The sequence below is a fragment of the Carica papaya genome, chromosome 3 (genome assembly GCF_054855325.1).
Source record: "Carica papaya isolate Zhongbai chromosome 3, ASM5485532v1, whole genome shotgun sequence".
NCBI classification, from domain to species: Eukaryota; Viridiplantae; Streptophyta; class Magnoliopsida; order Brassicales; family Caricaceae; genus Carica; species Carica papaya.
In genome coordinates, this window is record NC_142311.1 from 30,136,116 (window position 1) to 30,153,905 (window position 17,790).

At 32.2% G+C, this 17,790-nt stretch overlaps 2 protein-coding genes across 3 annotated transcripts; one reads left to right on the forward strand and one right to left on the reverse strand.

The window, feature by feature from the left end:
• Positions 1–5,165: 5,165 nt before the first annotated feature.
• Positions 5,166–6,868, reverse strand: LOC110819837 (Eukaryotic aspartyl protease family protein). The gene has a single exon (XM_022049158.2). The coding sequence runs from the start codon at positions 6,801–6,803 to the stop codon at positions 5,415–5,417; it is 1,389 nt and encodes a 462-aa protein (XP_021904850.2). The 5' UTR covers positions 6,804–6,868; the 3' UTR covers positions 5,166–5,414.
• Positions 6,869–13,277: 6,409 nt separating this feature from the next.
• MKP2 (MAPK phosphatase 2) lies at positions 13,278–17,341 on the forward strand. 2 transcript variants are annotated; one of them, XM_022049364.2, is made up of 6 exons: positions 13,278–13,425; positions 14,146–14,338; positions 14,450–14,585; positions 15,117–15,237; positions 16,236–16,381; positions 17,157–17,341. In XM_022049364.2, exons 2-6 carry the CDS (start codon positions 14,231–14,233, stop codon positions 17,186–17,188), a joined length of 543 nt encoding a protein of 180 aa, XP_021905056.1. In that variant the 5' UTR covers positions 13,278–13,425; positions 14,146–14,230; the 3' UTR covers positions 17,189–17,341. The 2 variants fall into 2 exon arrangements, with proteins under 2 accessions (XP_021905056.1, XP_021905057.1); XM_022049365.2 differs by lacking the exon at positions 13,278–13,425 and adding an exon at positions 13,478–14,041.
• Positions 17,342–17,790: the final 449 nt, after the last annotated feature.

Sequence of the window (17,790 nt, forward strand, 5' to 3'; positions counted from 1 at the left end):
ATTATTTAGGATTACGTAAATGTAGATTGTCAACCCCAATTTGTATATATAATTTATGTAATCTTTGAGTAAATCGTATAATCGAGTACATGGTTTTTTAAAAAAAAGGACCAAAACTTTGACTGAAAGAGGATTGATGAAGTCAATGGTCAAAGCTTTTGACATTATCTATCTAAACAATCTTAAGATTGTTCACGTTGATGAGAGTAGACTTTTTTCCCGCAGTAAATTTTGTATGTAGTAGATTTTAAAATTAAGTATTTTTTCAACTATTTTAATATAAAGAAAACTTCACAATATGATTGGTAGTACTAGACAACATACAAATCTACAAAGGGAGACTAATGAGTTGTCTTAATGTTGAAAGCAATAAAAAGTTATGAAAACAAGGAGCTAAAACAAGATGAATATTTTAAGAAAGACGAGATGTTGTGGGCTAATGGTTTTTAATTGATTGGTTAAAATGGTGTGACAAATAATATTCCGAACCCATAATTTAAATTCGGGATGACTAAATTCATATCAATAAAATATTAAAAATTTTAATTTTAATTTTTCTTTTGATTTTTTGAAGAAATATGCATTTTATATGTAAAAATTATGGTCAAACTGAAAATAAGAAATGACATATTTGAAAGAAGAATCGAAAATAAAAATTAAGAGTTGGAATCAAACTTCAGGACCCATTATCTTCAATTGTTTGACTAGTGAGAGGGTAGCAATTTGAGGGACTAAATTTTCTTGAGGGGAATAGTTGTAACACCTCAGTCCGGAATTTAGGCTCGGGATGGCTAAATTCATATCAATAAAAATATTGAAAATTTTAATTTTAATTGTTCTTTTGATTTTTTTTTAATAAATATGTATTTTGGATGTATTTGAAAACAATTTCCAAAAGTCATGGCCAAACTGAAAATGATGAATGATATATTTGAAAGAAAAATCGAAAAACAGAGGTCAAATCATAAAAAAAGGAAATGCGACCATGTGGGATGGCCAAGTCGGCAGCACGACGAATCATCGTGCGCCACATGTCGAACATGCTAGCATGGTTCTACGCGGGTGATCCACATACCAGGCCGATCGAATGGCTTAGGGCCCCTCTCCCCCGCATGGATAGTCAAGATCGATTCTCCAAATAGGCTTAATTAAACGGCCCGTGTGCTAATGATCGGACGGTCCAGATTAATTTTTTCTTCAGGCTCAATAGAACGATCCTTGATGCTCCACGTATCCCTATACAGATAACCCAGATCGAAGTCGAGGAGGTATTTAAACGTCATTACCCGACTCCCTAAAACCTTAGCCGCCGAGACCATCAGAGAAGAAGAATAAGAAGAGCGGCCGAAAAACGAATCAGTCGTCGGATGAGAGGAAGCCGGCCATCGTCTTTGCTACACCAGAGACCAAATTGACTGGGAAAGGTGAGTTTTTTCTTTCCATTTGCTTCGTTTTTCAATTTTAAGCCACCCCAAACCTTTATCAACACCGAAAAACTAAAAGAGAAACCAAAAACAAAGGGCGGAGCTCGGCCAAACAGCTGTACCCGAAACCCAAAACCCCTCTAGTGAGATTAAATCCCCTTTTCGTTTCCTTATATTTTTCAACCATTAGTTTCCTAACATGTTTTCGGTGTAGGGCAACCCAAGAAAATTCGTGATTGCGAGGGAGAAAAGGCAAAGCCGCCATGCCGAAACCCCAAATCGTTGGTAAGTTTTGTTTTTTCTCTTTTCTCTACTAACAGAGGTCATCTAACCCCAAATTTTATAAATGTTCGCACAGAACTAGTTGAAACTGCCCTGACCGAGAGAAGGAAACGTTGTAAGCAGTAGAGCCGGCGCCATCGCAATGGAACCCTAAATCGGTCCTGGGAAAATTTTAAACCCTTTTAGTCATTTTTTGAGTATTTCTAGGATATTTTACGTGTGTTTTTGTTTTCACAGAAAAACTCAAGAAATCAAAAAATGAGGAACCGCTAGGAAGTGCGTGAAAAAGGCAGTGTTCTGAACACTGACCCAGGGTAGGAATCTCTCATCATTTCTTCCGTTACGGTTAATTAAAGTCTGCTAAATAATAAATTAAAAAATTTTAAATATTAGCAACTCCTGATTAATTAAATACAGGTCATCAATTGAGCGAATAACTAGTTAGTATATAATTGCTCTAGCTTATGTGTGCTACTTATTTATTGCTATACTGTATTATTTGCTTACCGCGACTAAATGTATTTTAATTCATTAGTTTTAATTGCTTTCTCGTTTATTAGTTTACTCAACCGTTTTATCCCTATCAGTTAACTGGTTTGAATGAATGTTTTATTTTTGCCTTCTTTAAGTATCGACTATTAAATTATATTGCCTCTTTAATTATCGTTCTATTATGAAATGAGATTATTGTATATAATTGGAGGCTAAATGATGATGTGGATATGTATGTGTTAGTTAATGTCATCAAACTAAAAGACTTACTAAGTGTCATGGAAAATGGTGTACGGATCCGATATATAAGAAAAATCTTACCGTGGACATTACCCTTAGTCGAACGGGACTGAGAAGTCCCTTACCGAAAGGGGTTGAGAAGTGTTTTGTTCACGCTCATACCGGATGAGGTATTAAGGCGAAGGTACATTTGGTGCCCATTACCAGACGGGGTGTGGAGATGATCGATTGATTAATAAAATGGATATTGGGTCCACGTGTAGTGGAAACCCCTATGGACCCCAGCGACACTGGTAAATAAGTAAAAAAAGTAAAGTTTGATTATTGTTGGTCTCTTATAATGTCTAATGTATTGCTATCTTGGTTCTTTCTTTTATAAGCGGTATTTGAGAACTTAATATGAAATTAATGTTTTCAAGTTAAATGAATTTACTTAAAAGGAAAAAAATAGATTTACCAATTTTTAGTTTTCTGTATCGGTAGTAAAGTGTTGACATTCTTAGTATAATAGTGTAGTTCATCCTTTCCTTTTATTAACCATTTCAGATCGGGACAACCAAGATCCGGATCCTAAGTAGCAAGAAAGTTAGCAATTAAATGTTGCCTCCCGTTTTCTACCAATTACGCAGCGGAGATCAATCACATAGATTTCTAGTTTATACTTTTCTTTCTTTTATCTTAATTTTCTTCAAAAGACATTTATGTACTCCTATTGGGCATTTTGATTAAATTGTGTAAAAAATGTAAACTCTAAATTCTGAATTGCTTCTGCTAATATCTTATAAATTTTAATATTATTATTTAATATGAATGTTTGGCCCTTTACATGATAAGAGTTTGAAATTCTCTCACCCTATAACTATTAAACAACAACACAATAACCTCATTAATAAATTGAAGAATAATGGAGATAATGGATTATAAATCATTAAATGATTGAAAAAATTTTGTAACACATTTCTAATGAGTTTTTTCTCAAGATGGTCGCATATGTAGTTGGGATGTATTGAATATAGTGGAAACAAAAATTATTATATATATAAATGCAAACCTGTTACAAACATACACAGTAGATGACGACTATACAATATTTATGCAAATACATTCTATCAAAGCACTGGCCTTGATGATATGTTCCCAATCTTCTGCAAAAAAATTTGGCATGTTGTTCTTATATTCTTGTTATTTTATATAATGGGCTATCCACCTTCCATAAATCATAACTTTATTGCACTTGTTCCAAATTTGATCAACCAAAAACTCTTTTAGATTTTTGTCATATTACCTTATGTAATATTACCATGAAACTAGTCACTAAGTGTATAACAAATTGTGTTAAATTATTTATCAATCACAATTTACTTTTGTTCCTATATGTTAAATTACTGATAATGCATTAATTGCTTTTGAATTGTTTCATCATATAAAAAAAATCAACTCAATCTGGATAAGGATTCTTTGCACGTAAACTAAATATGAGTAAATTAAGTCTTTTTAAAAATAATAATTTACAAATTGAGGAGACTTTTTGTTTTATTAAGAAGTTGAAGTTATGAATATATGTCATTTGAGTTTTTTATGTAGTTCATATATATTACATCTAAGCTTTTTTAAATAATTTATTTTTTAAACTTAATTGTAGTTTATGAATTAAACTTAATTATAGTTTATGAAAGAAGCATTTACGAAAGAGGAAAGCTTTGTGTAATTACATAAGATGGCTCATGTGTGAGAAGACAAAGACAAAGGACACACAAAGCCAGCCTGTGTATGTGACTGTAGAAATAGAAGCTTGTGTGATTTACGCAATTCAAGATGGTGACTCTTTGTGTGATTGTGAGGAAGAATAGGACATTGAACTTGTGAAGGTGGCTAAAAACAAAAGACCACAATGAGGTTATAAAAGGAGTAAAAAGGCCTGATGTGGGGAGGTAAAAAGAGTAAAAATAAATGTTAATGTGGCATTACGTGTTTGTTCATGTGATATTCATATTAGTAATTTTAAAATTGATTAACACGTGACTTGATACGCGTCTTTCTATTTTAGCACATCCGAACGACATAAGAGAAAATTAAAGAAGAAAGAAAATTTTGTTTATTATTTAAAAATTTGAAAAAAGAAATTTGAACAACAAAATATTTACGGGAAAGTTTAAATACTATTATATAGTTTCAGAGTGTATTTTGATATTTGAATTTATTAAAATTATTTATAAGAATATATAATAATATTATTGGGGAGAGAGAGAAATGTAAAAAATTAATAGAGAAAACACAAGTATTAGAACCAATTTTTATAAAATTAGGCAAAATTAGTTAAAAGTTGACTTTCGTATTTGTTCTTAAATAAATTGATTCAAAAAACGATTATCTTCTCCTAAATAAAAAAATAAAAATAAAAATTAGATACCACAAAAGTTTTTAAAATAAAAACTAAGATATTTAAATAAGAGAATAAAAAGTGGTTGACATGACTCAATAAAATTTCATGTCATGAACATTCAGATTCTCTTAAATGGCTTGTCGCATAATACTCAAAACTTTTAATAATGGCCTAAGGAGTCTTTTCCTCCTCCTTTTTTTTTTATTTTTTATTTTTTTCCATTTAAAGACTCCCTTTCGAAAAATTACAATTTCTATTCTATATCACGACCGTGACCCCATTGAGAGAGATAGAGATTCATCCCCATGATTTTAATTTTTCATTATTAATTACAAAATATGGTATTGATGAAATAATAATGGTATTATTATTAATTAGTATATTTAATTAATTCTGGCACCTACACAGAATTGATATCATAAAAATCCCAATTTCAGAAACTATGACTTCCCTTCTTTTCTGGACACAAAACCAGTAAAAAATACAGAACATTGAAACTCATCTCATCTTCTTCAACATCACAAAATTCCCTAACCCACTACTTCTTACAATCTTTACACAAAATTAAAAACAAATTTAAACTAATTAATAGATTAACGTGAGAACTCAACCATGGAATTTGGTACAAACTCAGAGCAACTCCTTCGTTTCAAAGATCTGAATCCGAGCATGGAGGTTCCCAGATCGAATTCTAAAACGTTTTCCTCCATCTGAAAACCTCCGATGACGATCGGGTTTTCTGGGTTCAACCCACTATCCAGAATCCCCAAACAAATCACGCCATCACCCATCTGAACCATTGAGTTCCTCCCGTGAACTCTCCACTTAACCATCTCGCTCTGCAACACGAAATCGATGCTCGGCACTGCTGGCCCCAGCTCTGTTCTGCTAACCCCTTCTGAGCTGAAGCAGAGCTCGAATGGCGCAACGGAGTCCACCTTCCGCATGTTTGAAGAAACAGCGGCTTCCATGTAGGACTTGATGAAGGTCGCGTAGATTGAGCTTTCCATGGTGGTGTAGGGGACTATCGTGCTCAGTTTTGCACCTCGTTCGTCGACTGTTAACTTGTCGAGCGATAATCTCTTTCCGTCGATCTTGATTGATTTTACTCCGATGAGATAATCCGGAGATTGACCAGTCCCAGAACCAGAAGCCCCCATGGTGTTAGTGACGAAGGGAGTGTAAGTCAACGACCTGGAAATCTCACTTCCGAAAATGGATTCATTAGATCCGTCGCCGAACAAAACGACGCCGTCTGAATCCGACAAACACAGAGTAAATCTCCGGCTATGGCCAATAACGTCTGCCATCTGCGCCGGCAACGAGATCTGCGTTCTTCCCAGACCCAACATTCCCGAAGCCCCACTGGCAAGCCCCTGCAACAAAAATCTCGGAGCCGAACTGAACAGAAAATTCTCAAGCGTCGAGATTTGACCTACCCGAGACCCATCGGAAGATCCAAAGACTATCACATCCTCCACCATCTCCCCTTTCGTCTCCGCTCCGACGACGCCGTTCCGCGGGAGGAGATCACAGGGAGTGTCGTCTTTCCCGGAGAAGCAACTCTGAGTTCGCAGATCAGAAGAAGCTGCTTTTGCTTTAAAACACTCTGTGGAGCAACTGGGGATGAGGCGAATAGAGGATGATTTGGAAATAAAAGGAGAAGAACGATCAATCCAGAGAAACGGACCGCCGAGATCGACGACGAGTCTGGTTGGGACAAGTCGAGTTCCATGGTGGACCTTGGTTACATACTGGTGAGTCAAGGAATCTTTGGTTACAGGTAAAAAGATGGAGTTTTGTAAATCAGAAGTACGAGAAAGAAAACCATATGCAGCAGAGAGAAAAAAAGAGAAAAGGAGAAAGAAAATCGGAGGAGAAGCCATGAAGATGAGAGAGAGAGAGAGAGGGGAAGAGGAGAGAGTTGAAAAACGGGAGATGCGGTGAGTCGACGCGGATGGTTGGCTCAGGTAATTAAACATGTGTGAATGGATAAGAGGGGTGAGGAGATTTCTGGCACTTTGCGAGTGGCAATGACTTAGCAGTGAGAAGAAAGTAATGTTTATCTTGGTAAGGGATAGTGGCCACATGTTGTTTTTATTTTTATAAAAAAAAAAAAAAAAAAAAGATAAATGCCTTTAAAATATATTCCACCACCTTTCTCTGTATCTATATGTGTATATGTAAATATAGAATTTTATTTATAAGAATTGGGTACGGATACGTACAAATTTAGAAACGACTTATTTGGCAGGTAAGCTAGCCATTGGATATTTTAAGAAAATTTAAAATATTTATTTAATAATAAAATTTTTGTTAGAATTTTTTTTAATTTTTATTCACTTCACTAATTTTAAAATTAATAACTTAAAAATAGATTTATACTGAATTTAATTTTTTTAAAAAATAGTTTATTATAATTTAAAATATAAATTTTAATTAAATTTTTTAAAAAATAAAATAAATTATAATTTTTAACAATTTTCAATAATTCAAAATATATTTTCCTCCAAATAACTGAAGTTAAATAATTTTGATTTGGAAAATACAAAAAATAAATTTTTTGTTGGAGAATCTTAAAAATAACTAATGCTTTTTATCGGGGGGGGAAAAAAAAGGAAATTACATTATTTTTAAGGAAGAAACTTTAAACTATTATCTTTAAAAATATTTTGCGTGCCTTATATATATATATATAATTGTTTAATAAATTAACTTGCAAAAATTAATGAAGCAAAATGAACCTGGAGGGAGAAAGAAGTCCAGGTTCACGATTCTAGTTTAGTTATATTCCCTTACAGGTAGTGGTACCCCAAACAAAATAGAAAAGAGTTAAGATGTGAAAGACAAAAAAAAAAAAAAGACATTAAAAATGAGAAGAAGAAAACATATAATTATTTTTCTAATAAATAAATAAATAAATATATATATATATATGAGAAAGAAAGTTACATATTGAATTATATATAATTCATATATACACGGCTTTAAACGTTAATGATTCAATGGATTTCTAATTAAGGAACAATTGTTTCTTCCATTACATGTTATGCCTAATTGATGAATGGTTTGATCCATACTATTAACCAGTTATAGTGTACTTGTTCATCAGATAATAGGTTCAGTTAACTAACTTCCTCAAAACTCATCTTAATTAATAAATTTTACATAAAAATCATGTAGAGTAGATCCTAAATTGAGTTATTATAATGATTTCGTGAATATTCTTTACAAAAATGTGATCTTAATTAACTCGTAAATTCTTATTAAATTAATCAGATTTAGAGTTGTACAATAATTTAGAATTTGATCGTTATGGAAGTTCTCGTATGGTTTAGGCTGCATGCTCGACCATATGAGAATTGGTCTAATTCGAAATTCTAAACTAAACCAATAGTCCAAACTTATTTTTCCTTCTTTCTATGCTTTGATTTAAAAATTTAAGAAAATAAACAGAAATACATAACTTTTGAATATATCCACACACATATTACATAGTAAGACACATACTCTGAATCTAGAGTGTTGATGCTGACGTGATAAAGGACTAATTACTAGAGAAAGAAGTAAGACAACATGGTGATGACGTGGTAATGATGAGTGATAATAATGACAAAAGAAAACTACCAGCTATTGGTGTTGGTGTAGTGAGTTGATGGTGAAGTGCAGATTTTAAGGAAAATTGAGGAATGTAAAAGAGTTGAAGCTTTGAGGGTAGGAGAGGTGTAGAATGGTTAAGCGAGGAGGAGGAAAAACCAAAAAAGAGATTTCGACTAAGGGTTTTGATTGGTTTTTGACTTTCTTTCCTTGTATTTCATCTATATTATATATATATATATATATGTATTAATTTTTCTAAATTTATTTCTATCTATACTAACATTAGACTGGAATAGACTAAACTCTTTGGTCCACAGGCTCTAGGACATAGATGGTTCGACTAGCTTGAATCAAATACACGAATCTAGAATGAGGTTTACATACCTCTAATCTAATTAAGCTTACTCTCAATATACATATTTTTCAAATATGTTTGGAACATAACATATAATGAATGGACCGCTTAATATATTAATTGGTGATAAAAAAATTTCAATAATTTGAGATAAATTATTAATTCGAAGTTTTATGACAGTAATAAATATTAGTCATGACCTTCACATTTTAATACATACTACTTTTTTTATTACATAGTCGGTTAAACTTAATAGAAATAAGTCAATAAAGAATAACTTAGTTTAATTAGTGGTAGAAAATTTGTTCACGACTGGCATGGGAGTTTATTATAAGCTTTTACTTATAATCTATAAATAGCCACTTTAGTGGCTACTTTGAGTAAAGATTGGGTATTAAAGTGTCGTCTTATGCATAAGACCTCCATGATTATTTTGTTATTTTTACTAAGTCACTCTCTTGCACACCATTTTAGTTGGTTTATTGCTAGGTAGTTAAAAGATGAGGAAGAAATAGATAGTTAAAAGGAACATTATTTATGGGTTTGAACAATTGAAAGAAATCCAAATCAATTCGGTATGACGAAACTTTTAATTGAATTAAAAAATATTTTACCACACCACTCGCACAATGATTTAATGATAAAGATTCTTGAATATTTTATTTGAATATTATAAGTGTAAACCTTATTAAAAATATAAGATTTGTTACTTTGTAAATATATTATGAGCTATTAATAGTTAATAAATAATGCTTAATTTAACGAGACTACAAGCTTAACTTATTAATGTATTAATTGGAACTACAACAACAAAATTAGACTCAATCCCAACAAGTCATTATGATGCGAGCATCATGACCCACAAACAAGCTTGCGGGAAAGGAGAGCAAGATGATCAATATAACGGCCCGTGAACTAGAAAGGAAATAAATTATGAATTGAATGTAGAAGCAAAATAAATAGTTAGGGTTACATTCCTTACATAATAATTCAGATTTTTTAATAGGGTTACGGGAATGACCCTTGTAAAAGAAATAATGAAAAATCAAAGGAATAAACGAAAAATAAATAACTGGGCATCCTACTCCCAACCCTCTTGTGGATCGAGTTTTGGATCTTGATCTGAAATGGTTAATAAATGAGTAAACTACACTAACCCAGTAAGAATGTCACGTTACTCATTGACACAAAAATGAAAATTAGTAGAAATTATAAAAATAACTAAAATAAGGAGGGAATCGGCCAAAAAGGAGACCTTAATACTAGCATAAATTTTCATATGTCTCCCTATTTATTTGATTACATTTTCTTTTAATTAAAAGAGAAGACTAAATTTATTTTAATTAGAAAATTAGCCTTTAGTTTTTAATTTATTTCTATATATCTCTCCTTAATTTGATCACAATCTTTTTTAATTAAAAAAAAAGACTAAATCTATCTTAATTAGGAATTAGTCTTTAATTTTTGATCTATTTCCTATGTAATTGAAAATTAAATTAAAATTTTTCATTTTTTTATTTACATAAATTAACCTGTAAATAGGCTACAAAGTCTTCATTGTAAGGCTTTTAGAAATTACCTTAATAATATTAAGAGTGTTTTTCTTTTTCAAAAGAGGTTCTTCTACTATTTTGTCGAGTAAGTAGTTGATATATGTATAAAGGTACGACCTTATAGCTTTTTTTTCATTCTATTTTTTTTTTATTTTTGGTGACTTTAGCTTCTATCATTCTATATAACGGATTAAATATGGAGGATTTCTATAAGATCAATTCATTTGATACTTTTAAATAAAATTGGGTGAGTTCATAATCATGCTAGTTGATTTTAGGTTCCACATTACATAATGTATCTAATCAATAAAAATATTTCGTGATTATAACACTCAAGCCTGGAAATAAGACCCAAGATAATCCAATTTTAGTAATAATAATTTAAAAAAATTATTATTTTAATTTTTAATTAAAAATTTAAATAAAATTGTATTTTAGATGTATTTGAAAATATTCTCAAAAATTAAAGTAGAAATAAAAGAGAATCTATTTGAAAAAAAAATCTAGAAAACTTGAGTAAAAGTAAAAATAACATAAATTTGGTCATATGAACCGTGCTGCGTGGCAGACACGTGTCCACACAGGAAGCCACACAAGCGATCTACGTGCCAACCGATCTAATAGCCCAGATCTCTTTCCGCACGCACGGACGCTCCAGATTCGTTTTCTCTTGAGGCGCGATCGAATAACCAGATTTAATCCAATCATACGACTCAGATTAATTCTCCAAATAAGAGCGATCCAATAGTTGGGAGTGAGTCACGTGTCCCTGAACGAATAGCGTAGATCGAGGCAGGGAAGGTATTTAAACATCACTTCCCAGAAAACCTTAACCCTAGCAGCACTTGATCTCACCGGAGAAGAAGAAGAAGGGCAGCCAGAAGGAAAACCAACTATTGTCGTTGCCGCACCGAGTAGGTAATTTTTTTTTCCTATTTCGTTTCAAAATTATTTTAAGCCTTCCTACACCCATATCGGTGCCAAAAAGCCAAAAGAAAAGTCAAAAATCGAGAACGGAGCTCGACCGAGCCATTGCGACTGCGACCTAAAAACTGCTCCGATGAGCCCAATCCTATTTTTTTCGTTCCCTTCAATCTTTCAACCCTTGAATTCCTAACACATTTATGGTGTAGGACAATCGAAGAAAATTCCTGGCTGCGAGAGAGGAACGACGGAGCCACTGTATCGGAAAACTCCCGTTTTCCTCCCTTCCCCCAACTGCCCCCCGACCGATAAGCTTTGGTTTTCCCATTTTCCAGTCAACATAGGCTCCCTAACCTTGAATTTTGTAGGTTTTCGCACAAAGTTAGCCGAAATCGATCAGATTAAGAGGAGGCACCATCGTGGACGGCGGAGTTGGCGCCATGCTAGAACCCTAAACCGACTGAAAATATTTTAAAACCCTTATTTTCGCATTTTTAGGGTATTTCAGAATACGTGATGTGTATTTTTGGTTTTTGTAAAAAAAAACGCAAGAAATCTGAGAACTGTTGGGAAGTGCAGTAGAAAAAAGCGATATTTCGAACACCGACCCAGAGTAAGAATCTTTCACCATTTTCTCTCGTTACGGTTAATTAAAGTTTAATAAATAATAACAATATAATTTGTAAATATTAGAAATTTTTGATTAATTAAATGCAGGTCACCAGTAGAGCCGATAATTTATTAGTGTATAATTGTCCTAACTTATCTATGTTGCTTATTTATGGCTATACTACTTTGCTTACTTACCGTTACTCGTGCATTTTAATTTATTATTTTTAATTACTTTCTTGTTCATTAGTTTACTCAATCGTTTTTATCTCTATCTATTGATTGGTTTGCAATAAATGCTTTAATCATATCTCCCTTAGCTATTAATATATTTATTTATATTGTTTGTGTAATTATCGTTCTATTGCTCTGTGAATATGGAATGAGTTAGTTGTGTGTGATTGGTGGATGGTGGATGATGTAAACATGTATGCAAAAAAGGTTACTTGGTATCATGAAAAATGGTGTATGGACCCGATATATAGGACAAATCCTTCCGTGAATATTATCTTAGTCGAACGGGAATAGAAAGTCCCATACCGAAAGGAGTTGGAAAATATTTATTCACCCTCATACTGAATGGAGTATTGAGGCGCTGGTATATTTGGCGCCTATTACCGGAAGAGGTATGAGAACGAATGATTAATAAATAAGTTGGATATTGGGTTCATGTGTAGGGAGAATCCATATGGATCCCCAAAAGTATTGATAGATAAGTAAAAAGGTAAAGTTGACGATTATTATTCCTTGAAATATATAATGAATTGTTATCTAAACTATTGTCTTCACAAGTCGAGTTTGAGAACTTAAAAGGTGAATATAAAATTTATGTATTTTTTTAATTAAATGAATTTACTTAAAAAATAAAATGATTTTATTGGTTGTTTTATGATTTTTTTATCAACTTTTTATTTTCCGTATCAGTTGTTAAGTGTTGATATTCTTATTAGAGTAGTATAGTTTATTTACTTTATTTAACAATTTCAGATCAGAAAAACTAATATTCGGATCTTGAATACCAAGAAGGTTAGCGACTAAAATTTACCTCCCGCATCCCATCAGAGTTGCCATGCGGAAGTTAATCATATATGATTTTAGTTATATTTCTATTTCTATGATTTTAATTTTTTTAAAGGAATATTCATGTAATCTTATTAGACATCCTAATTTACTGTGTAAAGAATGTAAATTCTAAATTTTCAGTTGCTTCTGCTATTGTTTCATTAACTCAATATTTTATTTCATTTAAGTTTTGGACATTTACGGTGATAAATACAATTTCTTAATTAGGATAATCACAATAAGATAAAAATTCAACCTACAATTTTTCAGTCATAAAAGAAAAAATATTCTACCGCTTAATCTTTGACCTTTTTAGATTTTTTCCCCCAAGAAAGGTCCAGCCATAGTGGACCGGTCGAACCGGGGAGGGCTCTTATTCCCGCGACAAATAACTTTCGGCACTCAAAAATTTCAATCATCATCTGATCCAAAAGCCAGTTTCATTTTCTTGGTATTTTCTCGCGTCCGAACTTTCAAATTCTACGCTTCGTTGTCGACTGGGTGAGCTTTTATTCTTCTTCTTCTTTTTATCTTTGTTTCTTTCTCCTTTATAGTTTTTCTTTTGTCATATTCACGTTTGAAATTAGCAGAATTAATAGGATTCTTGCGAATATCCAAGAAGTTCTCTTCTGGTGGCGTTAATCCGCTATTTCTGAATTACCAGATCGTTGCTTCGTAGAGTCGATTTGGGTTTTGATCATATGCTAATCATGTATTTGCTTCCATGATTTTGTTTCATATTTCCTGGAGATCACTTGTTGAGAAGATCTAAGAAGAATAGAAGAAAAAGATCCTTGGATGGATTAATCTTTCACGTGTGATGACAGTGTTCATTTCTAACTTTCAAGTTTGTTTATAAATGATCATTAAAGCACTATGGGAACAGAGAATCCTGTCTTTGATGATTTTATTGGAGATAAATCCTATGCTATCGGCTCAAACGTGTTTGAATTAATACTCAATTGACCTTATTGTAGCACTTCAATTCTTGTTGTTAGATGGTGCTATTGAGTCATTTCAATCAATCTCCCTCATAAGTCAGCTAATTCTTTGAAACTCGTTAGCTAAATGATTTGTGTAAGTTGTTTGATATGATATGAGTGCAATATGATTTTGGGTAAGTTGTTGAAATCTTAATTCAGATACGTTGTAGTTGGTATTGGTGCATTTTCTGAGCCTGATCTTTCATTTGATGTTTAAAAATGAAATTGCGTCTTGTAGGAGAAACAGGCATTTTGTTGCAATATTTTACCTGGTTTTAAGAGGAAACAGAATAGGATAGTGGCCGAATTTCTCCCATCTGTCAATGGCACAGTTTGAGGATTCCTATAAGAACAAAGTGGCTGCACTTTTGCGAGTTATAAATGTTACGCGAAGCCTTCGAGACGACAATATTCCTTGCCAAATTGAAGAGGTAATCAGATTTTGGTTCTAGTTGAACAAGGTAAGTTTGTGTTTATGCCTTTGTTAAGTGCTTGATTTTTTCCTGCTAAGGTTTTTGCTTGTTCTCCTTTCCAATTCTTAGGGTCTTTTTCTTGGTTCTATTGGAGCAGCAAGAAACAAGGTTGCACTTAAAAGTTCAAAAATCAATCATATCTTAACTGTTGCTAATGCGTTGCAACCTGCTTTTCCAAATGAGTTCTTATACAAAATTATTCCAGGTAGGATGTGTTTTCATCTGAACCTACATATCCCTACAGGTTTTTCTCTTATTGTGAGTAGCATTATGTTAAATTTTTATCTGTTATTCAGGCTTGTTACCTTCTGTTCTTTGCATATTCATGTGTCTAAGCAGCTTTGTTTTTATTTTTTATTTTCTGTTTGGAGAAACAATAACTTTTATCTTTATGATGATGTGCACTATAAAGTCCTTTTTTAACTGGGTCATCCACATCTTCAGCTTAAAACGAAAACAATTCTTGCATAAATGCATGTCTCTGTTCTATGCTCAAGCCGTCCATCCATGTTAAATCCTGCTAAATGTTCAATGCAGTTTTATCCGTTGTTATTAAATTGAATACTCTTTAGATCTTGCTGAAATTATAGTATTATAATTTCTTCACCTACCTCTTATTTTCCTATTCTTTCAACCAACATGCATTCTATTGTACACAAGCATTGATGTTTGTAAGTATCTTACTATTTTGAAGTATAAGTGATAATATTTTGGTTTTTTATGCTAATTGAGGTAGTCATGGACAAAGAAGACACAAACTTGAGACAGTACTTTGATGAGTGCTTCAATTTCATGGATAAAGCCAAAAGTGAGGGTGGTGGGGTGCTTGTTCATTGCATGGTTGGAAGATCAAGAAGGTGATGTTTTTTGTTTCCTAATCCAATTGCGTCCTAGAGACCATGTGTTCATATTGAATCATATGAAAATTATTCAATGTCTGAAGTTACTTTGATCTGTTGGACTCGTTTCGCATATTTATATGTAACTGAAAGATGGATGAATATTAGAAAGATTTTAATTGGTTTATATTCTCAATTATAAATTTCAACTTATTCTGGTCCAATGTTTCAAATCCCTTCTGCCCCAAATGGATTTTGGAGATACTGCAAAAGGATACTGCAAAAGATGGTAGGTTCTAGGTGAAGATACTGCAAAAGGATTTTGGCTAATTTAATTGGGGAAATTCAAACCCATGCTTGAAGGCATGAGATTTCCCCATTGTCTTGTTCAATCTTTACAATTCTATTTCTAAACTTTATGATACAACAGATCTTTGATTAGTCATTTATTTCCCTAAAATTGGGTACCTTTTTTGAATGGAAAGAGAAGTTTATTCTATTCTGAATGGAGATTTCAGTACCAGTTCTGCCTTTTCTTCTCCTTTATGGTTGGGCAATACTACTGTTCTTGAAATTATGAAGTTGGCAGAATTTTTTACTGTATTGCTAGTACAATGAAATTAGAGCAATGTGTTCCATTGTCTTGCAGCTGTCTGCAAAACAACATAGGAAGAATTATATCATGGTAGAATGTGAGTTCTGTAAGAACATTGTTGTGATGAACACTCGGATTAGTGTCTATATAAATTACCAATTTTATCTAAAAGAAATTTTTAGAGAATTAAGTGGACAAGGAGTAGTGTCTATATAAATTACCAATTTTATATTTCAGCAACATAACATGTCTTGCTCTCTGAATTATTTTTTAGATTCTAGTGGTTCATATCACGACAAATAAAAGTTCTGGCATAAAAGAGAACTCATTTGTGTGCTTTGGGAAGTGATCTGTGACCTCTTTTGTTTGATAAAGTGGTGGAAAGTTTGAAGTAAAATAATTTCTCATCAATGCTTTGCAGTGTGACCATAGTTGTTGCATATTTGATGAAGGAGTATGGTATGAGCTTATCACAAGCACTAGAACATGTGAAGAGGAAACGACCAGTGGCAGCTCCTAATTTTGGCTTCACTCTGCAATTGCAGGAGTTTGAAAGATCTCTTAAAGGTAAGTCTTTACTGTTATGTCTCAAACTTTTTGTGTATCATGTGCATTTGGGTGCTGCAATTTTGACACTTTAACTGCTGAAGTCCTAATTCTGCACAAACATGTGATGGTTTCGATCTTTAAGCTGTTGACAACAATAGGCGCATGCTGCAAAACTGAATAATTTGAGGAATGGCCACCATATATATATATATTGCTTATATGTCGGTATTGTGGCCGCCCCTATGGAATTTCAAAGCTACTCGGACAACATTTCAGTTTCTATGCGTAATGCATAATTGCATGGGACATGTTCTTCTAGCCCACATATAAACTCCCAAAAGCTTCTCTAATTTGCATCCGAAAACTGTCAGCCATAAGTGAAGCCTATCCTTTATAACTTACTGTCACAATGCAGGAAACAGGGAGGATAGAGTAGTAAGATTTAGTGATTGGTTAAGAAGGTCAGGTTAGAATAACGTAGGGGAGAATTAATCATATGCCAAGTTGAATTCTTTTTGAATCTTCCTCTTAATGTTGTCTTAGACTCTTATGATATATATCATATAGGATAAATTACTTCTTACTTGTTTTCAGTAGTTTTTCGTATGCAAATTAGTAGACATGCGTTTTTCTCTCTTGTTATTTTTTTGTCCAGTGTGTATAACATTTATAATATATACATATGTATAAAACTGATAAATGGGTAGGGAATGTCTTTGTCATCATATATGGTCTTATTGTTTGTTGGTCGAGACTGTTATAATATACTGAACAGGCCGATTCTCCTTTGCAGGGGGTTGTGAGGAAAGAGAAGAACGAGCTTAAAGAAAAGATAATGGGTTTGTAGGAAAGATGAAGAGTATTTGAGCCATTGAAATTCTGTTTTTCTGTTTTCTCTTTTTTTGATAATAATTTAAAAAGAATAATGGAAAATTTGTGTAGAAAAAATAATAAAATAGTTTCAAAATTTTAACTAGATTTTCAAGTCTATGCTGCACGCATAATATAATTTTATATATATGATTAATATAGAAAATAATATCAATATCATTTTATGCGAACAAAAGTTTTATGAAAGTAAAGAAATTTCTAATAAAAATATAAAAGAATTATTATATCTTATTTTTTTGGTAGAAAATAGGCATGATAAATAAGGAGTGAGAAAAAATAGATAATCTAGAGTTTATATTATATAATACATAATTTTAAATTTTGTGATAAACTAAAAACATGTATATATTTATAGTCAAGTAAAAATTTATGTTTAAAAAAATTTAAATAAATAACTACTATAGATATTATTATTTAATTCTATTGTTTTATTATATATATATATATATATTTAAATTGGGATATATAATTAGAATTAAATTATATAACTGGTTAAGATTTCTTGTAGTCAACTAAAAAAGAACTTGTATTTTACG

What these genes read in the sequence shown, in the direction of transcription:
- MKP2 (XM_022049364.2), top strand. Translation starts at nt 14,231, where the DNA reads ATGGCACAGTTTGAGGATTCCTATAAGAACAAAGTGGCTGCACTTTTG. An exon ending in TTCCTTGCCAAATTGAAGAG is followed by an intron (nt 14,339 to 14,449) that starts GTAATCAGATTT and finishes TCCAATTCTTAG; the next exon opens with GGTCTTTTTCTTGGTTCTAT. An exon ending in GTTTGAAAGATCTCTTAAAG is followed by an intron (nt 16,382 to 17,156) that starts GTAAGTCTTTAC and finishes TCTCCTTTGCAG; the next exon opens with GGGGTTGTGAGGAAAGAGAA.
- LOC110819837 (XM_022049158.2), bottom strand. Translation starts at nt 6,803, where the DNA reads ATGTTTAATTACCTGAGCCAACCATCCGCGTCGACTCACCGCATCTCC.